The 25586-nt window shown below is 35.6% G+C and overlaps 1 protein-coding gene across 2 annotated transcripts; it reads right to left on the bottom strand.

Annotated features, from left to right (window-relative positions):
* Nucleotides 1–8: 8 nt before the first annotated feature.
* Nucleotides 9–20924, bottom strand: LOC122006836 (dynamin-related protein 5A-like). Of its 2 annotated transcripts, XM_042562484.1 has the most exons (16): nucleotides 20631–20922; nucleotides 15882–15945; nucleotides 15692–15796; nucleotides 15243–15344; nucleotides 14610–14660; nucleotides 14451–14512; nucleotides 14194–14284; nucleotides 13566–13630; nucleotides 9649–9843; nucleotides 9433–9552; nucleotides 8891–8961; nucleotides 7577–7802; nucleotides 4744–4794; nucleotides 1653–1881; nucleotides 1267–1406; nucleotides 9–437 (listed from the first exon to the last, which is right to left on the bottom strand). In XM_042562484.1, exons 1-16 carry the CDS (start codon nucleotides 20757–20759, stop codon nucleotides 309–311), a joined length of 1830 nt encoding a protein of 609 aa, XP_042418418.1. In that variant the 5' UTR covers nucleotides 20760–20922; the 3' UTR covers nucleotides 9–308. The 2 variants fall into 2 exon arrangements, 1 of the variants encoding a protein (XP_042418418.1); XR_006118781.1 differs by lacking the exons at nucleotides 9–437; nucleotides 1267–1406 and having other exon boundaries at nucleotides 1810–1881; nucleotides 7517–7802; nucleotides 20631–20924.
* Nucleotides 20925–25586: the final 4662 nt, after the last annotated feature.

Raw genomic sequence — 25586 nt, forward strand, 5'->3', positions numbered from 1 at the left:
ACTAACAATGGACAAAAAGACAATTCACTAGGAAAAATAAGGGATTTCGAGCAACACAGTCCATATTGTGTTAGAGCATCGAAAGAGACATTTCTGCTACATAAATTCTATACATTACCTACTGGGTGGTACGATTAGGGATCAACAACAACAGATCTAAATATTACAAACTCGTGATGCATTTTATGTCAAACGAAAAGAAGAGAGACAAGAACGCTGCAAAATGTATGAAATTGGGCACACCTCTCAATCGGAATGAATGAATTGCTTAGAGATTATACAAAATGAGAACAGTCCCTGACTGCCCTCTACTTGGCCCAAGCAACAGCATCGATCTCAGCTTGGGCGTTTCTATATAGTTCTAGTCTCTTGGCCAGAGCTGATCGACGCTCCATAATTGCTGGGTCTTCATCCAACATTTTCCCCAACTGCTTAGCCTGCACGATTAAGTACGAAGAAACGTTCAGGAAAGGTTAGGTTGTCCACCAACAGATGTTCTTGATTGTCTCTACATTTAAATTATTCACACAAAGTGATCAAAATGTTTTGACAAGCCATAGAATGAAAGGAATCCCTGTATGTTCATAATCTAAATGCACCTTATCAGTATTAATCAATAACTCATATTTTAAAATGCGTTCAGGTCATCTGCATGCTGAACCTCTCTCATTCGAGTACTAAAACATGTGTAAACTATTTATTTTGTTATCTGAAAGTGCCATGAAGGTTAAGCAAACACACATTCACCTGATCCAATGGTCAACTGTATTAGATATCACGCATTCACTTGATCCTATGGTCAACTGGATTCGATATCGAAATCAAAATAACAGATTTTTCATCAACGGGTGCTCTTCAATTTACCATTGTTTCCATGGGATACATAGCTAAGGTAAACCGTGGCAGAATAATTGCCTCCACAGATAATTATGCACAATATGCCCTCCACACAGGTTTGAGCATCCTCAGTCAGACAAATGTAGATATACTGCGACTTCTTAAATTTTGAATCAATGTGGAGCTCTTCCAAAATCCCTTGATTTAACTCGCACTGTTATTCACTATATGCCACTCGTATTATGATAATTAATCCACTAGGTGGGTTAACACACAAGGCGGGTAAAATCAGCAACGAAGTTCACTAGCCCAGAAAATTATGAGCAAATTCAAATTACTCTTAATGTGTTTAAATGTGTATGAAAGTGGAAACTGAATAATTAACAGCAACTATTTCATGCAACTTAATTGATGACTACATTATTTCACCTCTTTCTTTCCCAGCTCGGTGAAGAAATGATCAAGCAAGGAGCGTTTTGCCTCACGAACTTGGCAGTAAACAATAGATTTTGGAATGGAGTTGCGCAAGCTTGCCAATACCATGTTCACATATGACAGCACTGTTGTTCCTGTAGTGTACAACAATAAGTTGAAAGTCATCTATTATATTTACAAAATTTGGAATGCCTTTAAGTAGGTTAGTAGGATTCATTATGTGAACAAGAAATGACCGCATGACCATATAGGAGATTAGATTTCAAATCCAATAATGTATTTAACTGATACAACACATCAATTTGAAATTCAAATGGACATACATTGCAATTTGCTAGTAAAATATGAAGTTTCAGAGATATTTACACATGAAAACTCACCTATGCGTCTGAGATAGGAATCATTGTATCTGTCAAATATAGAAAGTGTTGGATTTCCTCCTTTCTCAACATCCTGAGGTAGCTTACGGAAAAAATCTACTGTAAGGTAACTGCACTCCATATCAACTAATTTAAGAGTTGCTTTTCGGCTTTCTTCCCTCATTCTTTCCAATGATTCAAATGCAGCATTGCCAACTTCAACTCGCAATGTAGGGTATTGTTTCAGCTCCTGAAAAAATCATGGAAGGTCTAATTAATTTTCTTCCTACAAGGAATTTATCTATTCAGACCATATTATTCAGTATTTAATCAATTTCTGGAAAAAAAATTTAATGCTTCGATCTACTAGTCAAACTCAGAAGTTATATTAAGATGCACCATTTCATGTTTCTGACACTTGGTATTCCAAAAGTGATGACCGAATCCAACCACTACTTCATAGACGCAACTACTTATACTTGTAAACCACTTGACAACAGAATGGGAATTGGAAAAATACAGTTCAAAGCCATTTCATAGACAACCAGTAGATAAGCTTCAAAAATTGGAGTTCATACCAACCAATTGCAGATGGATTAAGAAGTTTGCCACCCACTACAAGTTACATCTATGCAAAAAATAATTAATTAAAAAAATATAATGTAATAATAACAATAATTATAATAATAATAAATTGACTACTCTTTCAACTAATGAGCTAAAGAGAGAAACTTTCCAGAATAATTTACAAATATTAGCAAAACAAACTTGAAAGTTTTAATTTTCGTGAAGCCAGGTTTTAGCTTCACCAGCTTTTAGTAGGTTAAGGTAATATTCATGTTTAATATCTCTCAAGTCTCACCTGCTTTATGAATTTTTTGCTAGTGAATTTGTGAGATTGACTTTAAATTTGAGAGACATAAGATTAGTGTGCTCTTAAGACCAAGTGGTTTCCAGATTTATTAGCTTCCTGTGACATTTGGATCCAAATCCAATCATTTTAAGTAAATACCTATTCCAATATTGCAGCATGAATGATCGTTTACATTTTAACTATACATATTTCGCTGACTATAACAAAGTAACATTCGATCAACCATTTATTAAGTCCTGGCATTTAATTGTATAAACTGGAGGTAGCAAACTTTAAGTCTCCCTCAATTTGGAATCAGAAGCCTCTCAGACTACAGAACAAGAAAAAGGCAGCAGAAACGTCAGTTTTATTTCATGTGACAAACAAACTCTCAGAGGTTAAAAAAGTTATGAAATTGTTTATTGTACATGGAAAATTTTGATTCAACCTACAAGTTAGAAGTTACTAAATAGGATAGTTTATAGTTTTAAGTTAATTTTGTTTAAATTGTTTAAATGAATCAAATAAGATTTTTTAATCGCACATACACATACAGACTGCATATGCAATATGAGATCCTAGTCAAGACCTGCCAAGGTGGATGCATACTTGGCAATTGGCATAAAGCCCAAACATATGTCAAGTGGGATGCAACGAATATGGAAAGAAGTTGAAATTACCTACTAAGAACCATGAGCAAAACCTTTGTGGAAGAAGTCAACACGGGAAGGACAATACAAGGCATCAAAAGCAATGAACAAGACCAACAATTGGAAAATAGAAACATGCATGTACTAGTAGAGGAAGACAAGACTTAAGTCGTAGGGTAAAAATAGAAGGGATCAACATGCTAGATCTGCATTGGGTGAATTTTGATTCTCCACATAATGAAATTAATGATTAGTGGTTGCTTGAATGTATGACACAGAGGAAAGTGAGTAGGGGCCATTGGAGAGGGAATGTAATTCCATAAATCAGTGAAGGTGTTACTCCACTGGTCAAAGGTGACCCAGAAAGAAGCATCATAAGCATGATAACCTATTTGAGAGAGTAGAACTTACCTCCACATTGTTGACAGCAAGGAGAGAGTGATCACCACGTAGGGCATCATCTATATAGAGGAAAATGTTTTGAGGGACAAGATAGAGAGATGAAGCACAGAGCATGGCAATTAGTTGGCCCGATTGTTATGCATTAGTGGTCTCTCACCACCAGAGGTACTGTTATTAGTAGATGCAACTGAAGATTGAAGATAGTTTGAAGGTGTCGATCTCCTCTTGTTGGAGATATTTGAATGTGAGGGATGTAGGTGCATTTATCAGATTCGATGAAAGTGAAGGATGACATGTCGGCAAATGAGAGGATCAAGGATGTTGATGATGTGAGCACCAAAGAGACAAGCATAGTGGTTATAATTCGAATGGAGTGGGAAGCAGCAACAAATTAGTCAATAGGCAACAAAGAGGAAGAATCAAAGGAAAATTCAATATGCAGATCTTGCACATGATTCTTCAAAGGTGGAGCCACAAGTAAATCCAATGAGGAGCTCTACGTCAGGGAGAAAAACAGGTTCAACAATTAGCTGTTCCGGTGCATCAACTAGAGCATGCAGATGGTGATGCAGGCAAAGTGGGTGGGTGCTAGAGATTAGAGACGAGGTAGAGGAAGGATGATTTTTATCCGAAGGAAGAAGTTGACATGGATGAGGGGACATTGTGGCCATATCAAAATTGATGGCCTCCCCTCCCTAAGGGGTTTACTATGTGAAATGCCAACCCTGAAAAATAAAAGGCCTGAGATCCAGGTTAAGTGGAATAATAATATTATTATATATTTCTGTTTTTAGAGATCTCGTACATGAAATGTGTATATATAGGAATAAATCCCTAGCACCTATACCTATTAACTTTTGATACTTCTAGCAGCATCTAGGGTATGACAATCATTATTGATGGTTAAAAGTCCTTCAAATAGCTATAGTGCATATTCTTCATTTCTTTCTCAATCCTATCCCCTGTTTTTATTAATCTAGGATGTACCAAGGAATAAGGATACAATTAATTATTAACTCAAACAAAAGCATCATTAGACATATCACATCTTTGTTATTACTGATTTCATTTTGTTTTCCCCCATTAATATGTTGTAAACAGCCTGTAGAAAACATTGATAAAGAAGGAACAGCAAGCAATGAATGATTTCGTGCATAGCAAGAAATCATAAACAGCAAGAGGCAAGAGATGCACAAGTACAATATACCGGAGTCTCACTCATAGCTTTGTGAACCAACTCCTTCAGTATGGCATGAACCTGGAAACACAGTAAAGATATCACATTAATGAATTTCCAAGGTTAGACTAAATGTTTGCAAGTTTAATGATGGATGGAACATAAAGAGCATCCAATCTTACAAAACAATAAACAGCCAATCAAATGAAACAATAAAAGCATCCTGTCCAGTATATCCAAGGGCATATAACAAGCAGATGATGACAGGAAAAATAAGCAATTTAAGACGAGAAGCTATGTAAATTAGCTAAATGACCTCAAGAAAATGATATTATGAAATTGTAAGCGTATGTGTTAATTGTCAGCTATTGAAAAAAAGATAAAAAAGACATTACACAATATTTTTTTCTATACATACATACTATCATCCCTCCACTCAAGCTGTCATTTACAGAATGCCTAGGCATATTATAAACAAGAATAATATTGTGGTTGTCAAAATATAAGTGTTGATGGTACTCTTGAACATCAGTTTATAGAGTGCTTTGCCACCTCATAGTCCAAAATAACATACTGGATGCATTTATATTTGTTGAGATCAAATTGTAAATAGAATATGGCTCAATTGTAAAGATATAATTATATAAGTATAATTATATAAAAACAATATGGGTAATTTATATCCAAGTAAAGGGGATTATATAGGGAAATAAACCTAATAAAATTTCCCGATTGCTTGCCCTCTCCCCTCCAGCGTATTTTTGCTCATTAAAGCTTCTCTCTCCTGAGATTATGTGTGTGCTGGATTCTGTGTGCAATCTGATTTCAGACAGAGCCAGTGGCTGAGGGAAAAGGAGCCTCTTCATCTCTAGATCTGTTCCCCCTTGCAGTTTTCCCTTGGAGAATCCTCCCAACAAAATTGATCTCCAGTAGATTGTCTCTATTCACTAAAGAAGACTAGGCAGATTTTTGTTTGCTTCTTCTGTGAGCCATAGATTCCTTCCAATCGGCATCAGATCCACATCCAGATTCACTTAACCATCTCCTTGGAGAGTTTCTTCTTCCGTCTTCTTGGAAGGCTTTCAAAAAACTGATTTCATGGATCAAATTTGTTTTCAAATTTGCTTTTGGTGCTAGCTTCTTCCAAAAATCAACAGGAAGGCTCTTGAATCAGCAGATTCCTTGTTTGGTTTCCCCTCCTGAATTTCAGAATCCAAATTAAGTCTGTTTGCACCTCTTCCCTTATCAGCTGCTTCAGATGATTTTTACCTCTGTTTTGGCAGATTTCCATTTAAATTAGTAGTTCTCTTCCTGCATCACCAAATTCCACAAGTATGGCTCATCCAAAGGAACTCTTCATGGAATTCTTTGCAATACTTTCTGCAGACAGAAATACCACCCAAATATCAATGCTTTCTTAAGTGGCAGGCATCTATAAGTGCATTATGCATGTCTTTGTCATCATTGGATCAAGGAGGAAATTCTACTGCTTCCACAGCACCTATATCTAAAACTTGGATTTCAAATTCTTAATCCTCTGAGCATATGATTATTAACATCTCTTTTTCCCTAATCTTCACATCATATTCATACAACTCTAACAACTGGGTCAATCACTCATCTGCATGGGTGTTAGTCAAGTGATTCCTACTCCATCTTTATCACTTCTTTTTCTATATGCTTAAATTACCCATCAATTTAGTATTTGTGAGAAAACTCACCGGATCACTAAATTGTTTAGTAAACTTACTGCTAATTCAGTATCCATTTAGGAAAGATGATTGGTGTCGCGCACGAGCCTCGAGGATTGTGTATATTTACCGTGGTTACACACTAATCTGCTCTTGTAGCTAATGCTTCTCCACTCTAGTCCATTGTTGGTTAGATCATCCTAGTCTACAAACTCTATAGAAGATAGTTCCTAATAAGCTAAGTGCAAAGGCATAGCCCTGAACTATGACTCTTCTTACATATGATCGTATATGGTTCAAACAGTCAATAACTAAGTCGAGTACCAGAGCAATGTCTTGAGTGAGTTAATGAAATATTTTTGTGCATATTGCTTCCAACCCCTTCTCAATGAAGCAAAAAAAAAAAAAAACAAGAAAGATTGTCATTCCGTTTATGAAAAAAATGCAATCCAATTAAATTTTGACCTCTTTTATTACTTCTAATGATCAACTAGAAAATTTGCTCATTAAACCTTCAAGAGGTCTTAGAATCAATAATAGTTGTAAGAAAGTGGGATTTTACAATATTTTTTAACAAGCTTGAGAGGAAGTGTTGCGGACTAAAATGTAAATAAAATAGGAATTAGTAAATATACTAACTTAAAGTGTGCAAATGTAAATGAACAATAGAGATAATTTATATAACGTAAAGGGGACTAACTAGGGAAACAGCCCTAATATGTTTTCCCCCAATCAACATATTGTATAATGGGGAACACCTCTGCCAAGTGGCTAGTCATTTTGGATTATATTAACTCTACTCCAGAATAGTGGTGGTGAATATTGCTTTAGGAACAACAACAACCAAACTTTATCTCACTAGATGGGATATTACTTTAGGAACCAACACTATTAAAACGGGTATAGAGCTTAGCAGGAATTAAGAGGAAGGGCTGGTCAAATCCAAACCCGTGGAAACAGAAGAAAACTATAGCAGTTTAACCAAGGGTATAATTATTGCTCTATTTTCAACAAATACCTACTCAGCATATCCTCCCATAACTAGAAAAAGATAAAGAAAACACAAGCCTTTACAATAAATAAAAAAATGATCAAACAAACAGAATGAATACCCTTCAAGTAGCAGAGATGAAGAATAAAGATTGGAATCCAAGGATTAGCAGCATATTTACCGCATCAACAGATGCCTCAGCAGGACCCCTAATAGAAACCAAAGAAGATTCGATAAGACGGCGATATCCTTGCTCAGGAGCTATCAAGTGAGGTTGATACCCATCAGCTTCAGTGATGAGTTTTCTGACATTCTCCATTGATAGTTGTTTGTCAAATTGCAAACGTTTTAGAGCTGCAGGAAGTTGAGTGTTAAAAACATTGTAAACTTTCTCACCACCAGGTCGCCTGCAGAGAGTAGCACATTTTGGTTAAAAAAAGGATCTACAAAAAAAAGGACATCAAATGATAATGTGGTAAAAGTGCAAAACAAAAAATAACAGAGAATAGGGAATCATCCCTCTTTAACATTACGTTACCTAAACACCTAGACCATCAGTTCTATCATCAGGGAAAGAGGTTCATCATACTACTTGTTTCATCTATCAAGCTTAAGTCAATCAATTGGTATGCCAATCAATATACACCTTAAGATATAGTGTTACAAGCAATGCTAATACCCTGATTTTGCATTCAACATTGTTTGCTTCTGACTATTCATTTTCAATTTTTTAGTACAAAATTATAATAATAAGAAGAAGAATAAACAATTTAATATGCCCCAATTTAAGTGAATATAAAAAGAAGTCAAAAAATGGAAAATATCCCGATTGGCAAATAATTTCAAACTCTCAGTAGCATGACCACTGGACTATCTGTGAGTCAACCCTCTCAATACAGCTGCCCTCCTGTCTTTCTTCTGTTACAAACAGGGATCTTTTATACTAGAGCGGAGCAATATGAAAGTCTAGGATCCTGATTGAAGCACCGATAAAAAAAAGACAGAATATAACTAAAAAACCATCAAGTGATAGTGATTCAGATATTAATTAACCATGGAAGTCCAAGAATCTTACAAGGTATCTTAATTGCAACTTCAAATACAGCCTATAAAATTCCAAAGGGACAGGAATATATGACAATGTATCCTCTGTTACAGACATATCTGATAATGTTATTTATAGATGGCAGTTCATTGTGCATTGAACTTGGAGGCAACAACTACAGCCACACAATCTTAGAATCTTCTTGCCTTGATGAAAGAATCAGAACTTGCAAAAAAATGAAGCACTAATTTTCCGTATCTAACAGCCACACAATGTTATCAATGGTATGCTCGGTTTTGAAACACGTTTTACTCTATGACAGTTTCCAATCTAGATTTCAAAACTATACATCTACAATATACATAACCATAATCCATGAATTAAGCAGATTATACACATTGCAACAGACAAAGGCAAATATGATTGTAAAGTAAAAAAAAAAAAGCTTACACTCCATCAAGATGTTCCTTGTATATTTGGTCAAAGATACGGCAAATTTCCATAATTGAATATAACTTGCCCTGCATAAATGGACAAACTCAATGATTTGGGCAATAATTGAATGGTAGAGTAAGTAATGCATCTAATATATATCTGTGATATCTCCAGCTTAAATTCTAAGAGATGAGATTGATGTGTTAGTCTCGGACTAAATAGTAAATGACTTTGATCCAAGAAACCATATGAAATTACATTATTAGTACCAAATTTGGTTGTTTTCATGTTTTATCAGAACTAGAAAACTGGACAAAAAAAGGAAGCGCAAAAATAAAGATCCTTCATCACAAAATAAATGATAATTTATGAATCAAACCTATAATATCAGCTTCCGGATGTTTTTAAAAAAATAAGCAAAGCAAAGGAATCATACTTTTAAGTAAACCAAATTTTAAACTAATCTATATGCCCAGCATAACTGGTGAAAAATAGCTACTATCTATTGACAACAAAGTTTCATGCAGCAACAAATGATGGTACAGCATTGAACTTACTCCAGCATCTGCAGCAATTGGTTTCCCAAGACGACTTAATTCACCTTCAATTTCAGCAATGCTCTTATTTATGAGAGATTGAATGCCTGGGATTCGAGATTTAATCACTTGTTCCAAATGCTGCAAAATGAGAAATTTATGCCTATTACTTGGCAAAGACTACTAGCTCCAAGCTAGAATCAATTGACAGAAATTCTTCAAAGAAACTTCTTGTACCTTTGACATGACCTTCCCTAAGTACTCTGAACCCATCCTGTGAGCTAGATGCTTGTATTCTGGTGTATTAGCAAAATACTCTCTCTCTCTCCGTCTAGCAGCAATCATGTCCACATTCTTATTAATATCAGCCTGGGAACGATTGACAACACCAATCCAAGGGTACTGTAGTCTAAATGCTTTTCCTTCCAATATCTATAAACACAAAAAACAAGTTATGGCGAAACCAATGTTGGACACCCACCACCACCCCCAAACATACAAAATATTATTATTATAATAAAAAAATAAATGTCATATTCAAGAAAAGAAAATTTCAGAGATGCAAAAAGAGATGTTTCGCAGAACTAACCGTTACTAGAAAAGGCAGTAATCCATGAATTATAAATATTGGCAGCCATCTTGAAATGATTAGCATTTTGCAAGGAAGAAAGTATGATTTACTAAATTATAAGACTTTGCAGTATAATAATTGTACACCAATGAAAAAAACATATTAAGTACAAAAAAGAAACCAACAGCACACCACCTTCATCAATGATAAAAAGGAAAAGAAAAGTACGGAATAATTGCTGGAAAAGACACCAAATGGCTGGGACAGAAACAGTAATACTTGGTGTAATATCCTAAATCTTGAATAAAAACCACTTACTGGCTCTCAAAAAAAGATAGTCCATTTACAATGCATACATTAAAACAATTAAAAACCAACCCCTTCTTTATAGCCAACTTATTCAGACAACATTACTTTTCTGAATGCCAGATACATAGCTGCAGCAATAGGATCAACATGCTAATAGAAAATGCGGGTTGAAAAGAATAGTAATCTATTTACAAGATGTACATTAAGGTAATCAGAAACCTACTCTCTCTTTTGCAACTAATTTTATTTAGACACCATTATTTTCTAAATCCCTAATGCATAGCTACATCAAATTGCTAAATAGTAAGCATATAGTTAATCTATATTAAGCCTTCAAAATATATTGTGAATATAACCGTTTTTCATGTCAACTATCAAGCTATACTGATTACTCATTATTGGCTGGGACTGACTACCAATGAATAGGGCAACTACTTGCAAAACACCTTGATCACCTTGTGCTGATTGTATGAGGTGGCGGCCTAAACTGAAAAACAATAAAATGAATCCAGGTTAAATAATTTACATGATCTCCCACTGTCGTCAATTATGGGCGTAGGATTTAAGCACCTTCCCAATAATTCTTACAACAGCATAGATTGATCTTGGGTGATGCAACCCTAAAAGAGGACCAACCATACATCAATGGCAAGAAACAAGGACACCTCGCCATCAATCATGTGAAGTCTAGGTTGATTTCAGATCTACAGTAGCCAGGGGGAGAACAATGCCTATATATGCAGCATATTCATCTGTCTTGATCATAAACAAAGCCACAGAGAATCTGCTAAAAAGAAGAAAAGAAAACTTAAATGTTGGTTTTCTAGCTGCTTTATCTACCAACTCCTGATTTAAGTGTTGATTGGGATAAAATGAGACAAAATAGGTTGAGATGGCATACATATGTGCAAAGGCAACCAATAGATTCTATAGTTAAGAAATTGAATTGATTAGAATGATAGGTCAAAGAGTAAGAAGGAGATGAAAGAGACTTTAATGCAATAGAAAAAAATGTTTGACATTTTACCAAAGGGCGCACCCAACTTTTGGAATTTCCCAAAGGGCACACCACGCTTTGATTTTTACCAAAAGATGCACTTAATTCCCAAAATATCCCTCTCCCAAACAACGGTTCAAATAGCAAATAGCTGTAACTCGAACTCAACTTCCAAAGCATCCGACCTAAAGACTATACGAGCTACCCAAACATTCCTAGAGGTTTGTGCTTTCCAAGTCCTTTTTACATGCAACTTTTCCACTCAAAGCACTGTTCCAGCAGTATAGCAATCAAAAAACAAAAATGGGCGACTGTTGTTTCTACAAAGAAGACTGTTTAGGATTTACTCTACAACTCGATACATATCATTACTTGACATATAATCTACGTTCTTCTCATTTATTCTTTTCAAGGTTTTCTCATGTTGATTGGTTGCAACGTGAAGCAGTGTAAGGGACTCTAGCATTGGCAACACCTGGTTGATACAAGGGACTGCAACATATGTGACACCTTCTTCGGTAAGTTTCCTACTCTTTTCCTTCTTCCTACCCTCATTAGAGCAACTGAATCATATGTTGTCACTTCTAAAATGACACATTTGTTCCGACTGGAAACTTAAATCGTAGCTCAGAATGAGATTTCACGATCCTAACTATTTACAATAGGTTGCATTAACACTAGCCTCCATTGAGTTCTCAGGATACATTAGTAATAACAATAGTCAGATCATTTAAAATATTTTTGGTTTTACCAAAGGGCCCATCTAGCTTTTCAGAATTTCCCAAAGGGTTCACCACACTGGTTTTTACAAAAGGGCGCACTTAATTCCTAGAATATCCCTCCCCAAATAGCGGTCCAAACAGTTGTAACTCCAACCCAACTTCCAAAGCATCCGACCACATTGTTAATATCAGCACTTTTTGTAACTACCAAAGTGTTGTGTACCCTTTGGAAAATTCTGAAAGTTAAGTGCGCCTTTTGGTAAAATTGAAAAATGTTTTAAATGATTTAACTATTGTTATTACTCATGTATCCTTGGAACTCAATGGAGGCTAATGTTAAAGCAACCTATTGTAAATAGTTGGGATCGTGATCTCAAATCTCATTCTGAGCTACGATTTAGGTCTCAATACAAATATGTCATTTTAGAAGTGATAGTATATGATTCGGTCGCTCTAATGAGGGGAGGAATAAGAAGGAAAAGAGTAGGAAACTTACCGGAAGAAGGTATCACATATGTTGCAATCCCTCGCATCCACCAATTGACTTGAATGTACTACCATGTGCAAAAAGGATCCTATTGTTAGGAGGAAGTGCTGCCAATGCTAGTCCCTTGCATCACCTCACATTGTAACCAATCAACATAAAGGCAAAAGTAGGGCTTCATATATCGTGTGCAAGAAGGACCACTACAAAGATTCCAACGAAATACCGCAAGTAAGAAAGGTTTTGATACTACATGGAGAAAAATCGAGGAAGAAAACACAAGCAAGTCATCATCGTCACTTTAATAAGTGTTTCGGGTATCGCATGCAAGAAGGGTCGCTACAAAGATAGCAACAACACACTATGAGGAAGAAAGGTTTGGTACTGCATGAAGAAAATATCAAGAAAATACAAGTCATTGTCAACACTTGACAATGTTGTCACAACGAAGAAGAATTTCAAATATCACAAGGAGGTCGGTCGTAAAGAATGATAATGAAATCTTCATGCCAATCTCCCTTTGTGCTTCAATTAGAGAGCGGAATAATAAGTTTCGATCAATGCCAACTGACACGGGTCAAGATTTTAATCTCTGATTGAGAGATAATGATTTTTGTTGTCATTTTTTAGAAACTCCTGTTATCATTTAACATGTGTTGTAATTCAGCTATATATCCTAACGAAAATTAATTAAATTTTATCATCTTCAGCGATGCTATTTATCTATTCACTGACTATAAGAACTAAACTTTCATCCTCTTCCAACTCCACAAGATCCAAAACAATGTATTCTGAAGATTTGTGGCAACACCAAACAGCCAAGGCACTCGATCAAACAAGCATATAAACATTGCTGAGCAGAATCATAATGGAAGACAAAATTTTCCAACAATACAAGAGATTTACATGAAATAAAATAGACTAATCAACACCATCAAACTAGTTTCTAAAACAATTATCACAGCATCATGAGATATTTTCAAAAACTGAAAATAGAAAGAGACAATTCATGCCATTGTAACCTGTTAAAGCTGAAAATCTAAACAGGTATCTCAAATAAAATCAACTTACATCGACAGCATCAGTACCCTTGTCCATAAGATCAATCTTTGTGAGCACACCAAATGTTCGCTCACCTACAACACAATTAGAGCAAAAGGAAAAATAAAAATAAAAAAATTAAGCCCCTTCACATCCTTAATCAAAGGGATTATCATCCCATCAATATTTTCAAATTCAAACACTTGCAGAGAAATTCACACGGAAATACTAATGCCAGACTAGATTATCGGACCTTATAATAGCATAAATCATGAAATGCATAAACTTGTTACCATGGAATACAATCTGTCTCAAGTTTAATATATATCTTGCACTGGAAGATTTCAGAATCATTCTTCACAACACACAGATACATCAAAAAAGAAAATGTACAAGCACAAAAGGAATATAAAAATCCCACCATTTTCCAACAACAATTTCCTTCAAACTACTTCAAAATTTTCAAATTATCATCTCATTAATCCATGGTTACTGAGATATTGTGAAAGCTCACTTATATCACCAAAACAGATTTTATAGGTCGTATATGCTAATGTATAACTCTTTTCCAATAGATACAATTTGATGACCATGGTGTGAAAATGAAGTATGCAATCAAAGTGACACTACAACTACCTTGGCAATCATAAAGACTTACCCTTGGGGTCTACTTCACGAGAGATTTTAATTGCATCAGATGTGGCAAGATCCTGATTAGCTGGCGAAATGGCAAGAATTATACAGTTTGGCTGTACAATCCAAAAAGAGTCAGTCTTGGAACAAACAGATCATAGTAAAGGATACACAGACATACGTAGAATATTTGAAAAAAAAAAAAATCCAAAATAATTAAAAGAAAAACAAACATGAATCTGAGTGGAATATAATTCTGGATATCTAAAAAGCAGGATGAACCTTTTCAATGTATGACCGAACCATATTCTCGATATCAGCCACAATACCATCAGGTTGACCCTCTGCAACAAAAAACATAGTCAGGTCGTAAATAAATAAGAAATGCAACTCTACTGCCTAAAGGCACATAACATTTAACAAACATGGAAAGTAAATTACCAACAGCCACCTTTGTGAGTCCAGGAAGATCTATAAGTGTCAGGTTCACGACTGCCAAACTTTAGAGCATTAGCATTAGGGTAAAAGATTAAACTCCACATTCTTATTCATGTGCTAATGCAAAATATACAGTGGGAAAATGACCACATGACAGGCAAACATAACCTAATGAGAGAACGTCAGCAACAGAGTAAGCAATTGTTGGTTCAACTCTTGTCACAGAAAGCTGCTCAACTAGGCAAATCAGCCTTAGTTTCCTAGCTTGAATTTTTGACTTTAGACATGAGCTAACCTTGTCATTTCATCCGTGAGTATGAGGATTAGTTTAGTTTTCAAAGGGAAACTACAAAAGAAGACATGCATTGAGGACCAAAAAAAAAGCACACATATTAAAGACAGATTTATCAAGCTAAACTGGGGAATTAAAATACACAAACAATCATAACACCAAAATGTTGATATTGTAAGAAATGAATTAGCCAATTTACTTAATTGGCACATTAAAATAGTTGTCTTATATTGAAGGATGTCCTAGCAAACATGAAGCTATGGATTAACTGATGTAATTTCAATAAGCTTCATAAAATCTACCAAAAATCATAAACATTTCTGGCTCTCATGCCACAATCTCACCATTAGGCGAATAAATACTCAGATGAATTGGAACAGGTGAGATATGCTTGGTACGACCAGTCTCTCTATCAGTTTCATCTTGGATTTCCTTCCTAACAAGAGCTGCATTAAAAAATGAATATGATATGAATCGTAATGTAATGAGGATTTAGAGAAGATGCAGATGCAATGCATAACAGACATTGAAAAGCATGCAACGTACACCAAATCTAATTGGTGTACACAAATGCAAATGGAATAAGAGGACCAACAAATCACTGAAAAGTTTGCTCTTTCGATACTCGACAATATCATAAACCAGCATACTGCATTTGAACTTAATTAGATTATCTTACTACGAGTATTTAGCATTTTCAAAGGTCCAGAAGAACCAAGGAATCAATAACATTAGAGAGTGTCTCTATGTTTCCAGATGTGCTAAAATCAACACCATTAACAGATAAGATTACCAAAATCAGTGAACCTCTTTCTTGGAAGATGCATGAACTCTGCATATTCTCTATCACCATCAATCTTATGCAACTGGAGAACAAGGGGACGTCTAGTAACAATTCCTACAAGTTTTTGAAATTGAAAGCCACCATAAAGTTAAAATCACCAACAAATACACAGCAAAACAGAACTGGAGTAAGTTTTTACCTGAACCCCTTGGTAGGAAGTCCTTCCCAACTATGCTTTCCAATACTGAAGACTTTCCAGAACTCTGTTAACACAACCATATCAGAAGAATAAAATAACAAAAAAGGCATTTCAGGTGGAATGGAGTACTTAAACTCCAGGTATTATACAATGCACATTTATTATCATGAAAGAAAAGTACAAACACTTCACTGTTAAGCGAAGAACATTGGTGACAGATGCATAGCAAATGCACTATAATACTGATAACAAGAAACTAAAACCAAAAACAAGTATCGGCTATCACACCCTGAATGTTTAGAGAAAGGACTAAGCAAAATTATTGCGGGACAGTGAAAAAGAAACTGGAGAACTTCACAAAATATATATGAACTATAACATAAAACAGAATTTCAAAATACAGTTATTTGTCATGTTGATGCATATAAAAATGATTCAAATTTTACATTTTTCACATTGTTAGTTAATTAGAAAGAATTAGAAAGTCGGTTTGTGGTTTCAATTTTGGATATTCAGTAAATCAATGAAATAGAAAAACATGAATTACAAGACCAAAACAACAACATAATGAATTAACAAAACAAATTATGATAAATTTAACAAAATAAAATTTGTAAAATCCAAATAAAATTATTAAAAATGAAGTAGCAAAGGGACTATGATCGTGTCCAAAAAAAAATCAATAGCCAAAATCTGATATGGTGAAAGGATGGGATGGGTTACTAGACAATGGCATTGCAAAATTTATTTAATTTGCTAAGTAGGTCTTGCCTATTGGTCGATGGTTAAAGCAATTGATTATTGATAACATTTTGAAGTTCGGTCTTCTCAATAGTCTACGAGCAAAGATTGAGTTAGTAATTCCTCCAAGAACAAAATGACCCTGACATTTACCAAATGGGTGATAAATCTATTTATCCTTCTTGCCTCTTCCACTTGGCAATGGGAACCTAATACTATATACGGTGACCTGTTGACATAACATATTTTTATCCTTTGATTGCTATTCCAATAGATTATGATGCAGAAGCATCCAGCACCGCGATCAATTTATGTTCTCTGATAAGGCTATGATGTAGGAGAGGATCCAAAGTATTTAGATTTGCATCTTTTGGATTTTTTTTTAATTAGTTATCTGTTAATTAAGTTTAGTTTGTTTTTTCCTTAATTATATTTAATTTTGTCATAAATCTTAGGGAACTAAGTTGTGTTAGTTAATTTATCCTAAATCTTAGGGAATAAGTCTAGTTGGTTATTTTTTCCGTTTAGATTTTTTTTAGAGTTTTGAGAGCTATATGAACCTATGCTTAGATGATGTTTAAGAGAAGTTATTTTGATATTGAATCAATTGGTTTCGCTTAAGCCACGTTACGGCTACATCTCTTTTTCTTTGTGCTCTTGATTTCATAATAAGTTTAAGCCTAATTTAGGCTATTCCTTTTTTTTGTGTTACTTCTCTCTTGTTTTCTTGTTAATCCCTCTACAACTTCACGCCCTAGAATAATATATATATTCTGTCCCGTGTCAGTTGGTATCAGAGCTCATTACGATCCAATGGAGGGTCATTGTGGACATGGTCATGGTCGTGCAAGGCAGGTTCCGATTGAGGAAGCCTCACACCATGGTCATATCACCCAAGATGAGATTCACTAGAGACAAGTCACAAAGTCATCTCGACGTCTAATGGCACAAGATCGTAAAGATCATAAGTTCCTTTATTCCCCTTTTGAAAAATCCCTAATTTCCAATCGAGAAGAGATGTTCAAGCGCAAATTTGGTTTCGAGAAATACGAGACCAACTGCCCCACCACCTACAACTTCAAGAAAACGTCAACTCTGCAACACCTATACATCCCCCCTTCCTTCCGCGATGGTGGAGACAACCATGAGGATACGGACTTCAACAACATCGAGTATGCCCAATTTTACTCTTCCGATCATTCGATCACAGGAGGAGGCGGAGACGACGACAAGATTGAAATATTTGGTGATTCAATTTATGATGACGAATTGGAAGACCCTAAAGAAGAGGATGAGAACGAAGGACACGCTACTGCTATCTTGGAGGAAGAAGAAGTATCTTCTCTTATTTCTAATGCTTTCCACTTGGCGAAGAACGCATCCATTGAAATCCCCATTTCCACTCCAAATTACATATGGGAGGATTGATTCATTCCAATTGAGTTGATTAACTCTATGATGAAGATCACGATTGTATTGGTTTTTTAAACTCAATGAAGTGAAGCAAACTGTAGGGCCTAATGATGCTAAAAGCAATATTGAGAGGGAATTGAATTCTTCTAAGATACAAAGAGCTCAACAATCTACTATGGCCTTAGATATACAATTACAAAACATTAATATCATTTGCAAAAATGGATGAAGGTATTGAAGATAATGCATGTTCTATCACTCAAGGCTATTCTCTCTTCCGGTTGTTTCCCCGTTGTGGTTCCTTCTTCTCTTCCCGATGGTATGGGCTACAGGCTCTACTTCACCAGCTTGCTCAAGTTCTATTCTTGTTTCTTTTTGCTACTGCTAGCTGTTCAATCAGACACCGAAGCAGCCTTCCAACTTGCTACAACACTCTCCTCCTCGCCTTCGCAGCCGCCAACGGTGGCGCCTACGCTTGCAACTTCATCCGCTTTTTTTCTCGCATGCGCTACCTTGGCTCCGACGCCAATGGCTTCACCCTCTCCTCTGTCATCTCATCTGTCGTCAATGTCATCAAGTAGTTCCACTTCCTCACCATCGCCTCAGTCCTTGACTCCTATATCTTCGTTAACAACACCCTCATCAGCAACTGCAGTACTTTTTGGTCGAAGCCGAGCCGATTTTTGATGAGATGTTCTGCAAAAGGGATGTTGTTTCTTGGAATTGCATGATCATTGCGTTTGGATAGCACCGGCAAGGACTAAAAGCCCTTAACTTGTTTCAAGCAATAGTGAAGAAAGGCTTCGAGATCGATATGTTCACGCTCGCCAACATGCTCACAACATTCATAGTCGTGAAGGATTCAGCCAGCAGTGCACAGTTCCATGTGCATATGACCAAGAATGATTTTGCAAGAAAATATCATGTTGATAGGGGCTTGATTGAGCTGTACTCGAAGGTTGGCTGGATAGTCAATGTACTGAAGGTCTTCAAGGAGGTTGATGATCCTGATTTAGTCTTGTTGAACACGATGATCTCAGGGTACTTGCTCAATGATGAGTTCTAAGAGAAAGGCCTTGAATGTTTCTACGATAAGTAGTTAGCTGGGGTTAAATCAGACAATTGAATCTTTGTGTGCACCATCAGTTCATGCTCGAATTTGTCATCCCCGTCGCAAGAGAAGCAAATGCATGGACTAACCATTAAGATTGAGTCGCCAAGCAATAAAATCTTTGTTGACAATGCACTAGTTTCCATGTACGCGAAGTGTGGAAATCTCAAGGATGCAAATATGCTTTTCGAGATGATGCACCAACGCAACATGGTCTCATTCAATACTATGATCACAGCTTAGGCTCAGCATTGACTTGGTTTGGAAGCATTGGAGTTGTTCAAAGTGATTCTTGATACAGAAAATGAGCCCACAAGCATCATGTTCATCTTGGTGTTGTCTACATGTGCTCGCACGGGGAAGGTTGATGACGGATGGGAGTATTTTGATTCTACAACGCAAAAGTATGATGTTGAACACGAAGAAGAACATTATTCATGCATGATTTATCTCTTGGCTTGCACAGTGAAGTTTAAGGAGAGAGCTGAGACCAACTTACCCTTGATCAAGCACAGATTTGGAAGACAAGAATCAAATAAAGCTACTCTAATACGTATCTATCTGCAACAAATGAATATTGCTGATTCAGTGCTAGAGGATCTTCCTCTTGGGCTGCCACCTAATACTATTTTAAACTCGAAGACGAGTTTTTTTTCAACCTGGGCAGTTTGATGCAGGAGCATCTAGCACCATGATCAATTTATGTTCTCCGAAAAGGTTATGATACAGGAAGGAATCCAAAGTATTCAGATTTGCATCTTTTAGATTTTTTTTAATTAGTTATCCATTAATTAAGTTTAGTTTGTTTTTTTCTTAATTATATTTAATTTTATCCTAAATCTTAGGAAAATAAATTTTATTAGTTAATTTATCCTAAATCCTAGGGAATAAGTCTAGTTGGTTATTTTTTCCGTTTAGGATTTTTTTAGAGTTTTGAGAACTATATAAACCTATGCTTAAATGATATTTAGGAGAAATTATTTTAATATTGAATCAATTGGTTTCACTTAAACCACGTTATGACTATATCTCTTTTTCTTTGCGCTCTTGATTTCATAATATGTTTAAGCCTAATTTAAGTTATTCAATTTTTTTGTGTTACTTCTCTCTTATTTTCTTGTTAATCCTTCTACAACTTCACGTCCCAGAATAATATACATATTCTGCTTGGCGTCATATTAGCTATAGATCTTTGAACTTCCATAAATTTTGAGTATTTTGAGCTATAACTGCATATCAGAATTGGTTGGAAAAAACTTGAAAGGAAATTTTGCCATTAAATATTTTCACGTTGATTTCACAAGAACCAGGACGGGCAAAAAGGCTAGATCTTTCCTCTCAAAACAAGCTCACATCCAAAAGTCAGCCGCCAAGAAGGTCCAATCCCAGAGCTCATGCAATACGACGACCAATTTCCGTTTAACGAGTAGCACAAAAGGCCACGATCGGAAGGAAAGCGAGATCCGGGATGTGTTAGTACTGACCTGTCCACCGACGACTGCAATCGCCGGCAAGGAGTCCCAGAGGGTCGGGAGGGCGTTCTCCTCTCCGTGGTCACCTAGAGCCGTGCAAGCCCTCTGGAGCTTATTCACCAACGAAATCAAGCTCTCCATGTCCCAAGCACAACAAAGGCGAAGAGATCGAAGAGCACACAGATCAGATCACCGCGAGATCCCGACCCCGCCCGTCGCAAACACCGAGATCGGGGAGGAGAGAGAGTTTCTTGGCGACTCGCCGTCCAACAGACAGAGACGGCTTTAGAGTTTGACGTCTTCACCGTCGGTTGGTAATGAGTTGGACTCAACTTGGAAGATCTGATCCGTCCAACGAAGCGGCGTCGACATGTTGTGGACGGTTGGATCGCGAAGCGGGAGGAGAAGATGATTTGTCCTGCAAGGAGCGTCGGTCGACCCCGATTTGAAATTGTTTGAATGTTGGAAAGCGGTACAGAGAAGCGACACAGGAAGCTGTTACAACGTCAGTACGTCACCATTGTTACATTCAAACGTGTTTACCTGGAGGGGCGGAAGAGGAGTGGAAGGGAAAAAAAACTAAAAGATCATCCAGCCGTGTTTAGTGTGTTTAAGGTGCAAAGGAAAAACATTAAGAATAAATTGAAATATCTTTTATGCCCTTCATCTTCGTCGTCAATTGCAAGCACAGAGTGCAACACAACTTTACACAAGTGGCAGGCAATGAGTAGATAACTAGATTTTTGACGTGTATACAGTGGCCCGCAATGGATGTGCAATAAATCGATGATGTGATAAAAGGATGATTCATCCATTTTCAACGTCCCATAATCTTATCCTTAAATTAATATAGAAAATATAAATCATAGATGATTATTATCTATTAGTATAATTGACCAAGACATGAAGAAAAATATATTTGGACATGTCAAATTTCGACCTCAATATTTCATGTGATAACACCCGTGGATCTTCATTGCATTGTGTAATAAGAAGATAATGCCTCGGATAATCAATGGACCTAAGATACGGTAGGAAATTTTCACTCAAAATTTAAGATATTAGTCATCTGAATGGATCTTTATTAGTATTTTTTATTTACTTTGTTGACCAATGAAAACTTTTTATGAGACCAAACTAGGTATTCGAGATTAGTCGATTCGATAAACTAAATACTTGGTAAAAAAAAAAAAGAATATACATATAAAAAAAATAGTTGACATTATGTATTCAATTTAAGCCTATTATTTTTGGAATGATCGATTCAATCCTATAGAAATTTTCCACTGATCATCGGAGTAAATCAATAAATCTTTACATCGAGTGGTCTATCAACCCAGCATTCTTAGGTCAACTATCCATTAAGGAAAATTTATTCATTAATCTATTGAAGTTGAGACTCGATCCTTAGATGTCTAGGAAACTGAAAAAGTACTCTACCGTTGTACCATTACCATGAGGCAAAAAAAGTGTAAAATTTTTTAGACCACGAGTAAACACATCTTAGGGTACCCATACACATAAGAGGGGCAAAGTCATCCTTGGGCTAGGATGGATTTCTGTCCCACCTAATTTTCTCAAAAAAAAAAAAACTTTTAATTTTAATATTTTAACTTCATCATAAATCTATTAGTCATTTCCATCAACCTCCTCCCCTTTCAATTTCTGACTGATTGCTGTTAGAAAATGATGTTTGATCCTAACTCAACCTAATTCAAATTCTATTGTATCAATTTATCTAGGGTTGTAAATAAGTCGAGCTGAGTCAAACTTTGAAGTGTTCAAGTTTGTTTGATAAGATAATCGAGTCAAGCCGAGCAAAGTTTAAATGAACCAAGTTTTTGAAATGATTGCTCAAGCTTAGCTTGGTTTATTTTTATGAGCTTGAGCTTCTTTGGAAAAAAAAAGGTAGATCTGTTAACTTAGCAACCCCCTAGTGTCGGCTCCATGGATATAGAGAAAGATATATACAGGTACACAGACCATAGACGCATGGTGAGGTAAACCAGCTTGAGCTTCTTTGAAGCTTGGCTTAAGCTTAGTTTGTTTAGATATTATCAAGCTCTTAACTAAAACTTGGTTCGAGCTTGGTTTGTTTAGATATAATTGAACTCTCAATTCAAGTTTATTTGATTGTTTGAAACTTTTATTTGTTTAATTGATTATTGAGTTTGATAAGTCAAACTTATTTATTTATTTTTTATTTATTTATTTATTTAGCATATTAATAATAGTTTTATTAATGAACATGGTTCGTGAACATTATTCACGAATATTATTCACGAACATTAATGAGATAAACACATGTGTGTTAGAACTTGTTTGTTTAGTTTAAGAAGTTGTCCAAATTTGTTTATTTAATTGGTCTTATGGTTATTGAATGGACATAAATAAGATCTTACCAAGTCGAACATCAAGTTTGTTCACGAACGTTTGGTTTATTTACAGTCCTAAATTTGTCGCTTGAATTGGAATATTTGAGTAAGAATGGTGAAAAACAAATCCTAGTTTGCACAAGTCATGCGTGAGTTGTTCTCCTTCAGTTTATGTCATTTCACCGATGATTTCCTAGAGTTTAGGTGATGCGTTATGTGCATTCAAACCCTAAGAAGATTTTCTGACCAAACCTAGCCATGACTATCGCTTCCCTTTGAATTTCCGACAGTAATTTGGGCAGAAGTACTACATGACCACCTTACTCCAACCCAAATCGATTTTACTTAATTTTTGAGGAGTTTTCAATTCAATTTCAGATCCTTGGTTTGGATGTTTCAAGCTACAAATTATTATAAATTTTGTTCGCTCTATTTAGTTATGATTTTGGGAGTTTTGAAGTTGAATTTCAACTTGATTGGTTGATTTGTGTGCTACCTCAAATGAAAATTTTATCTATTTGATTTAGTTCGATAAATTATGTGATTTTGAGGTAAATTTGATGACTATAAAATTATATTGAATATTTAGTTATGATTATTTAAATTGCAATAATATTGGGTCATCATGTTTATGAATTTTCAAGTTTTAATTTTTAGCTTAAAATTTTATTATTACAAATTTTAGAAAAATAATTCACTGGTTGTGATTTTTGAGAATTATTGACGTTACCATTGTTATTGAATTTGTATTGTGATTTTCCTAATTAGAAATAACACAAAGTTGAATAATTATGAAATTTATAAAATAATTTTTTATTGGGATGAAGAGTTGAAACAACTCTTTGTAATAAGATAAAAAAAGATTTTTAACAAATTCTATAGTCACCTATGAACGAGAGTTTATTAAAAAAAATTGATAAATGTTATTAATAAATTTGATTCTAAGTAGAATTGAAGCGCACGATTTTAATAGTATTTGTTCTCATGTTTTTGAATGTTAAATATTTTTATTATTTATTTTTAAAAATTAATATTCATAAATTTTTTAATTTATATTTTAAAACTAATTAATTTATTGTATCAATTACATCTGTGACAGTCCCAACTATTTTTGAATTCTAGCTACGCCCCTGGACCTAGGGTTTAAAACTCATGGAACACGAGAAATTCACCTCCTATGTTTGAACCACTTGGATCATTGAGCCATTGCGTGGACTGTCACTTATTTTTTATGGATTTATCCGTGACCAATGGAAATTTTCTATAGGATCAAATCAGTCAACTTCAAAATTAATATATATTTATATACCTATATTACCAAAAATATAGGCGAGCAAGGGAGGTGTGGCGTTTTTGACGCATTATTTCTCTCTCATGCATTCCACATCACCCTCCAGCTCACTTCTGTCGCACCAAACCATAGGAAATCACCGCAAGTGAGCTTTTTTGTCTGTGTGATTTCCTATGATTTGGTGCGACAGAGGTGAGCTAGAGGGTGATGTGGAACGTATGAGAGAGAAAAAATGCGTCAAAAACGCCGCACCTCCCTCTCTCGCCTCCGAACGTCTTCGCTGTGAGAGATCTCTGTCGCCCCGAGCTTTCTCAAGCCCCGACCTCCCTCTCTCGTCTCAGTTCGAAGCTGTTACCTTTCATGCTTCAGTTCGAAGTCGTCGCCTCTCTCGCCTCAGTTCGAAGTCGTCACCTCCCTCTAAATCGACGAGAGCCCTAGCTTCTCTCTCCTTGTCGTCCCCTCCCTCTCAACCGACGAGAGCCCTAGCTTCTCTCTCCCCGCACCTGGGTTCCTCGCCGCCACGAAGCCTCACAGGCGCCCTTCACAAGGTACTTTGTTGCTCTGATTTGGGTTTCGACTCAATATCTTAATCTGAGTTGGTTTCACAATGACATGATTTCACCTTGATTGTCTTCCTTTGATTTGGGTTTCGAAGATGTTAGTGGTTGTTCAAGTTCCCCTTAGAGGTGAAAATCAATGGTTGTTTAAGTTTCTAATGTTAGTAACTATATTAGTGTGAAAATCAATGTGAAATTTACAATGATCATGACCGGAATAGTAGCTATTTAATTCATTTTACTTAGAGGTTGCAGCCTTATAAGATAGAGAATAGAGCAATGTAAATTCATAAATTAAGATGAACGACAATGATCCATGGCCTAACATATTCAACTGCACTCTAGAGTTGAGAATATCATGAGGATTTCAAGTACTTCATATTTTATTGTGATTGCTGTATTAATTAGCTGAATATATACTATTCTTACAAATTGAACATTAATCAAACCTGTTTTAGAGAATGTTGTAAATTTTTTATTTTAATCTAAGTAATGGAAATTTGATAATTAGGTTACTATTTCATGGTATCATCAAGTTATAGTAACATTGACAATATGAAATTTCAACCTGTAATATGTAGGGGGACTGCGGACAAAGAACAATGTTACGTGTTTCTATATCAACCAAGAATCTTGGAAGATAGTATTACAGATGTGGGTAACATGGATGATAAAAGTGGGTGACGACTGATACTAGTTCATCTGACAATATTGAAAGTGAACACAATACTTCTCATGAACATAA

This window comes from Zingiber officinale, chromosome 7B, assembly GCF_018446385.1.
Source record: "Zingiber officinale cultivar Zhangliang chromosome 7B, Zo_v1.1, whole genome shotgun sequence".
NCBI lineage: Eukaryota > Viridiplantae > Streptophyta > Magnoliopsida > Zingiberales > Zingiberaceae > Zingiber > Zingiber officinale.